At 42.1% G+C, this 7,911-nt stretch overlaps 1 protein-coding gene across 1 annotated transcript; it reads right to left on the bottom strand.

Annotated features, from left to right (window-relative positions):
- Nucleotides 1-367: 367 nt before the first annotated feature.
- LOC106571827 (uncharacterized) lies at nucleotides 368-7,622 on the bottom strand. The gene is made up of 2 exons (XM_082968924.1): nucleotides 6,741-7,622; nucleotides 368-3,648 (listed from the first exon to the last, which is right to left on the bottom strand). The coding sequence occupies exons 1-2, from the start codon at nucleotides 7,327-7,329 to the stop codon at nucleotides 2,750-2,752; spliced, it is 1,488 nt and encodes a 495-aa protein (XP_082825050.1). The 5' UTR covers nucleotides 7,330-7,622; the 3' UTR covers nucleotides 368-2,749.
- Nucleotides 7,623-7,911: the final 289 nt, after the last annotated feature.

Raw genomic sequence — 7,911 nt, 5'->3', positions numbered from 1 at the left:
TTTATCGTGAGTAATTTAGTAAATTCACCGGAGGTTTGGGGGGTATGCTAGTTCTGAACGTCACATGCTAATGTAAAAAGCTGGTTTTTGATATAAATATGAACTTGATTGAACAAAACATGCATGTATTGTATAACATAATGTCCTAGGTGTGTCATCTGATGAAGATCATCAAAGGTTAGTGCTGCATTTAGCTGTGGTTTTGGTTTTTGTGACATTATATGCTAGCTTGAAAAATGGGTGTCTGATTATTTCTGGCTGGGTACTCTGCTGACATAATCTAATGTTTTGCTTTCGTTGTAAAGCCTTTTTGAAATCGGACAGTGTGGTTAGATTAACGAGAGTCTTGTCTTTAAAATGGTGTAAAATAGTCATATGTTTGAGAAATTGAAGTAATAGCATTTCTAAGGTATTTGAAAATCGCGCCACGGGATTACACTGGCTGTTGCGTAGGTGGGACGATTTCGTCCAGCCTAGCCCAGAGAGGTTTTAAAGTGTCGGAAGCGTGAGTTTTTACTCACCAGTGTAACGATACAGTATGTTTAAAGACTTAAAAACCTAGTAGTATTGAATATCTGGTTACCTATAAGCATATTATTACATATTTATATATTTTTTATTTTATTTTATTTCACCTTTATTTAACCAGGTAGGCCAGTTTAGAACAAGTTCTCATTTACAACTGCGACCTGGCCAAGATAAAGCAAATCAGTGCGACACAAACAACAACACAGAGTTACACATGGAATAAACAAACATACAGTCAATAACACAATAGAAAAGTCTATATACAGTGTGTGCAAATGAGGTAAGATTAGGGAGGTAAGGCAATAAATAGGCCGTAGTGACAAAGTAATTACAATTGAGCAATTAATGTGCAGAAGATGGATGTGCAAGTAGAGATACTGGGGTGCAAAGGAGCAAAACAATAAATAACAATATGGGGATGAGGTACAGTTGAAGTCGGAAGTTTACATACACCTTAGCCAAATTCATTTAAACTCAGTTTTTCTCAATTCCTGACTTTTAATCCTAGTAAAAATTCCCTGTCTTAGGTCAGTTAGGATTACCACTTTATTTTAAGAATGTGAAGTGTCAGAATAATAGTAGAGAGAATGATTTATTTCAGCTTTTATTTCTTTCATCACATTCCCATTGGGTCAGACGTTTACATACACTCAATTAGTATTTGGTAGCATTGCCTTTAAATTGTTTAACTTGGGTCAAACGTTTCGGGTAGTCTTCCACAAGCTTCCCACAATAAGTTGGGTGGATTTTGACCCATTCCTCCTGACAGAGCTGGTGTAACTGAGTCAGGTTTGTAGGCCTCCTTGCTCGCACACGCTTTTTCAATTCTGGCCACAAATTTTCTATAGGATTGAGGTCAGGGCTTTGTGATGGCCACTCCAATACCTTGACTTTGTTGTCCTGAAGCCATTTTGCCACAACTTTGGAAGTATGCTTGGAGTCATTGTCCATTTGTAAGACCCATTTGCGACCAAGCTTTAACTTCCTGGCTGATGTCTTGAGATGTTGCTTCAATATATCCACATAATTTTCCTTTCTTATGATGCCATCTATTTTGTGAAGTGCACCAGTCCCTCCTGCAGCAAAGCACCCACACAACATGATGCTGCCACCCCCGTGCTTCACGGTTGGGATGGTGTTCTTCGGCTTGCAAGCATCCCCCTTTTTCTTCCAAACATAATGATGGTCATTATGGCCAAACAGTTCTATTTTTGTATAATCAGACCAGATGACATTTTTCCAAAATGTACAATCTTCGTCCCTATGTGCAGTTGCAAACCGTAGTATGGCTTTTTCATGGAGGTTTTGGAACAGTGGCTTCTTCCTTGCTCAGCGGCCTTTCAGGTTATGTCAATATAGGATTAGTTTTTCTGTGGATATAGATACTTTTGTACCTGTTTCCTCCAGCATCTTCACAAGGTACTTTGCTGTTGTTCTGGGATTGATTTGCACTTTTCACACCAAAGTACGTTCATCTCTAGGAGACAGAACGCGTCTCCTTCCTGAGCGGTATGACGGCTGCTTGGTCCCATGGTGTTTATACTTGCGTACTATTGTTTGTACAGATCAGATGAATGTGGTATATTCAGGCCTTTGGAAATTGCTCCCAAGGATGAACCAGACGTGTGGAGGTCTACAATCTTTTTTCTGAGGTCTTGGCTGATTTCTTTTGATTTTCCCATGATGTCAAGCAAGGGGGCACTGAGTTTGAAGGTAGGCCTTGAAATACATCCACAGGTACACCTCCAATTGACTTAAATTATGTCAATTAGCCTATCAGAAGCTTCTAAAGACATTACATAATTTTCTGGAATTTTCCAAGCTGTTTAAAGGCACAGTCAACTTTGTGTATGTAAACTTCTGACACAGTGGAATTGTGATACAGTGAATTATAAGTGAAATAATCTGTCTGTAAACAACTGTTGGAAGAATTACCTGTATCATGCATAAAGTACGTCCTAACCGACTTGCCAAAAATATAGTTTCTTAAAAAGAAATTCATGGAGTGGTTGAAAAACAAGTTTTAATGACTCCAACCTAAGTGTATGTAAACTTCCGACTTCAACTGTAGGTCTGGTGTTGGAGGTCATTCCACACTCTGTGTTCTACTACCCAGGTCTGGTGTTGGAGGTCATTCCACACTCTGTGTTCTACTACCCAGGTCTGGTGTTGGAGATCATTCCACACTCTGTGTTCTACTACCCAGGTCTGGTGTTGGAGGTCATTCCACACTCCGTGGATCTCCTGCATGTATTTTCTGATGTTTAATCAGACCACTTGAATGAGAGTATCTCTTGTCACATTGATCACAGCTATAAGGTTTCTCTCCTGTGTGTGTTCTCTGGTGTGATTTCAGGCTGTTTGACTGAGTAAAACTCTTCCCACACTGATTACAGCTATAAGGTTTCTCTCCTGTGTGTACTCGCTGGTGTACTACCAGCTGGCTTGATGTAGTAAAACTATCCTCACATACATCACAGCTATATGGCTGATGTCCTGTGTGTGTTCTCTGGTGTGATACCAGGTTGGTTGACAGAGTAAAACCCTTCCCACACTGATCACAGCTATATGGCTGCTCTCCTGTATGTGTTCTCTGGTGTGATACCAGGCTACTTGACTGAGTAAAACTCTTGCCACACTGATCACAGCTATATGGCTGCTCTCCTGTGTGTGTTCTCTGGTGTGATACCAGGCTACTTGACTGAGTAAAACCCTTGCCACACTGATCACAGCCATATGGCTGCTCTCCTGTGTGTGTTCTCTGGTGTGATACCAGGCTACTTGACTGAGTAAAACTCTTGCCACATTGATCACAGCTATAAGGTTTCTCTCCTGTGTGTGTTCTCTGGTGTGATACCAGGTGGCTTGACTGAGTAAAACTCTTCCCACATTGATTACAGCTATAAGGTTTCTCTCCTGTGTGGACTCGCTGGTGTTTTTTCAATTCTGATGAAGATTTGAAACGTTTCCCACAGTCAGAGCAGCAGTGAGGTTTCTTTCCTGTGGGTCTCTTATGGTGTTTCTTGAGGTGTCCTGATGTGGAGAGACTCTTCTCTGCCTCGTCAGCATCATGATGTTGTTGAGGCTCCCCAGAGGATCCATGATAGTCACGTCTCTCTCCTGTATGAACGTCAAAGTCAGACAGTCAATATAGTGAATGTTGAAATGTTTTTTGACATTGACAAATGTCGTCTAAGTCTTGTTTTACTTTGATTTTGGTCCACCAGCCACTGTAGCAGGCAGATGATAGAATATACCACCAGCCACTGTAGCAGGCAGATGATAGAATATACCAGCCACTGTAGCAGGCAGATGATAGAATATACCAGCCACTGTAGCAGGCAGATGATAGAATATACCAGCCACTGATTTTTTACCAGCCCAAATATTTTTTTGCCATGACTGATTACACCAAAAATCACAACAACAAGAAACTAATGAGCAGCTTGGCAATGTTTGTAAAACAAGAAATGTAATGATGAAGTAATGTGGTATACTGCTCAATGTAATTACATTTTTGTGACAAGAGACTTTTAACCAATGTGTTAAAATAATTCATTTAGATACAATAGTAATGATGAACAGTTGTACAAGTGAACATCAAGAATCAACAAAGTGCCTCCATAACACATCACTACACACCACACTGTCCTGCCAGATAAACTGATCACTACACACCACACTGTCCTGCCAGATAAACTGATCACTACACACCACTGTCCTGACAGATAAACTGATCACTACACACCACACTGTCCTGCCAGATAAACTGATCACTACACACCACACTGTCCTGCCAGATAAACTGATCACTACACACCACACTGTCCTGCTAGATAAACTGATCACTACACACCACTGTCCTGCCAGATAAACTGATCACTACACACCACACTGTCCTGCTAGATAAACTGATCACTACACACCACACTGTCCTGCCAGATAAACTGATCACTACACACCACACTGTCCTGACAGATAAACTGATCACTACACACCACACTGTCCTGACAGATAAACTGATCACTACACACCACACTGTCCTGCCAGATAAACTGATCACTACACACCACTGTCCTGCCAGATAAACTGATCACTACACACCACACTGTCCTGCCAGATAAACTGATCACTACACACCACACTGTCCTGACAGATAAACTGATCACTACACACCACACTGTCCTGCTAGATAAACTGATCACTACACACCACACTGTCCTGCCAGATAAACTGATCACTACACACCACACTGTCCTGCCAGATAAACTGATCACTACACACCACACTGTCCTGACAGATAAACTGATCACTACACACCACACTGTCCTGCTAGATAAACTGATCACTACACACCACACTGTCCTGCCAGATAAACTGATCACTACACACCACACTGTCCTGCCAGATAAACTGATCACTACACACCACACTGTCCTGCTAGATAAACTGATCACTACACACCACACTGTCCTGACAGATAAACTGATCACTACACACCACACTGTCCTGACAGATAAACTGATCACTACACACCACACTGTCCTGCCAGATAAACTGCTGATCACTACACACCACACTGTCCTGACAGATAAACTGATCACTACACACCACACTGTCCTGCTAGATAAACTGCTGATCACTACACACCACACTGTCCTGCCAGATAAACTGCTGATCACTACACACCACACTGTCCTGCCAGATAAACTGATCACTACACACCACACTGTCCTGCTAGATAAACTGATCACTACACACCACACTGTCCTGCCAGATAAACTGCTGATCACTACACACCACACTGTCCTGCCAGATAAACTGCTGATCACTACACACCACACTGTCCTGCCAGATAAACTGATCACTACACACCACACTGTCCTGCCAGATAAACTGCTGATCACTACACACCACACTGTCCTGCCAGATAAACTGCTGATCACTACACACCACACTGTCCTGCCAGATAAAGTGCTGATCACTACACACCACACTGTCCTTCCCAGATAAACTGCTGATCACTACACACCACACTGTCCTGCCAGATAAACTGCTGATCACTACACACCACACTGTCCTGCCAGATAAACTGCTGATCACTACACACCACACTGTCCTGCCAGATAAACTGATCACTACACACCACACTGTCCTGCCAGATAAACTGCTGATCACTACACACCACACTGTCCTGCCAGATAAACTGCTGATCACTACACACCACACTGTCCTGCCAGATAAACTGCTGATCACTACACACCACACTGTCCTGCCAGATAAACTGCTGCCTTACTATTATAGTTCAGGGCTCTACGCTGACATGTGTTCCTCAGTTTATATACTGAACAAAAATATAAACGCAACATGGAAAGTGTTGGTCCCATGTTTCATGCGGGATCGTCTGAGGAGGGGAGGGGCTGAGGAGTATTTCTGTCTGTAATAAAGCCCTTTTGTGTGGAAAACTCTGTTTGGCTGGGTCTTGTGCCCCAGTGGGTCGGCATATGGCAGCACACCTGCCCAGTCGTGAAATCCATAGATTAGGGCCTAATGAATATATTTCAATTGACTTCTATGAACTGTAACTCAGTAAAATCTTTGAAGTTGTTGCATGTTGCGTTGATATTTTTTGTTGAGTATAGTTAGGAGCTGGGCAATTCCACAGTAACAGAATTACACCAGACTCTGATTTTTCATTTTAAAATGTATGCAAAACAAAAACCATTGCTGCTTTAAAACCACGTTTGTGTACCTTCAGGCTCTGATCAGGCCCTACACCCAAACAAGGGCACTGCGTTCATCCACCTCTGGCCTGCTCGCCTCCCTACCTCTGAGGAAGCCCTGTTCCCGCTCAGCCCTGTCAAAACTGTTCGCTGCTCTGGCACCCCAATGGTGGAACAAGCTCCCTCACGACGCCAGGACAGCGGAGTCAATCACCACCTTCCGGAGACACCTGAAACCCCACCTCTTTAAGGAATACCTGGGATAGAATAAATGAATCCTTCTAACCCCCCCATAAAAGATTTAGATGCACTATTGTAAAGTGGTTGTTCCACTGGATATCATAAGGTGAATTCACCAATTTTTAAGTCGCTCTGGATAGGAGCGTCTGCTAAATTACTTAAATGTAAAAATGTAAATGTACATCAGTTCAACAACTGCAGGAATTGTGCCCGTTATTAAATATTAGTATTTACTGGTGTTAATCTGACCTTCTGTCTCCTCCTCCTCTTTCACTTCAAAAACTGCATCCTCCTCTTTCACTCTGAACGCGTCTTCCTCTTCTTTCACTGTAACGTCTTTCGCTTCTTCTTTCACTGTAACAGCCTCACCCTCTACTTCTTGTTTTACTGTAACATCCTCCTCCTCTTTCACTCTGAACGCGTCTTCCTCTTCTTTCACTGTAACGTCTTTCGCTTCTTCTTTCACTGTAACAGCCTCACCATCTACTTCTTGTTTTACTGTAACATCCTCCTCCTCTTTCACTCTGAACGCGTCTTCCTCTTCTTTCACTGTAACGTCTTTCGCTTCTTCTTTCACTGTAACAGCCTCACCCTCTACTTCTTGTTTTACTGTAACATCCTCCTCCTCTTTCACTCTGAACGCGTCTTCCTCTTCTTTCACTGTAACGTCTTTCTCTTCTTCTTTCACTGTAACAGCCTCACCCTCTACTTCTTGTTTTACTGTAACATCCTCCTCTTCCTTCTCCTCTTTCACGACAATGTTCAGTCCCAGAGCTTCTTTCTCCGTCCAGCAGACCTCCTCTTCTTTAACAGGAGGGGAGTAGTTTAGGGAGCTCATGTTCGGGGATGTTAGCTAGCTAGCTATCATTAGCGACCAGGCTAGTGCTACCTTAACCAGCCAGCTACTATAGCTGACTAATACAAAATAACGTAATATTAAATTAAATAGATTAACAAGTAGATACGACAAAAGTGTGTCAAAAACACAGTAGGTAATATAGACCGAAAGCGTATAAATAGCTTGAATCTTTCGGCTATGTTGGCTAGCAAGCTACCGAGATGGTTGACGAGATGTTTAAGAAGAACCGTCCACTAGATTATACGTCACGCTGGCAGCATCGCCTGAAAGACGCACATCGCCGTCTGCTGACTGGAGGGAAACGCAGTTGAGGATCAGATTTTATTTTCAGACAAAGATTATTTTACATGGATGTAATTAAATAATACTATTATATTGAGACATACAAAGACAGGAATGTGTTGATTGATTAGTGCGAATAAATAATGTTTACTACAGCACATTTAAGCCAGTTTCAATAAGTCAAACAACATCTAAATAAGTTGCTAGCTACTGTAGGTCTATACTGCTCCTACATGGTGTAACAATACATCATGTATATGTATATAATGAACAGACTAG

The sequence above is a fragment of the Salmo salar genome, chromosome 02, assembly GCF_965601325.2.
Source record: "Salmo salar chromosome 02, fSalSal1, whole genome shotgun sequence".
In the NCBI taxonomy this organism is placed as follows: domain Eukaryota; kingdom Metazoa; phylum Chordata; class Actinopteri; order Salmoniformes; family Salmonidae; genus Salmo; species Salmo salar.
This window is presented reverse-complemented; position numbering and strand designations above follow the sequence as displayed.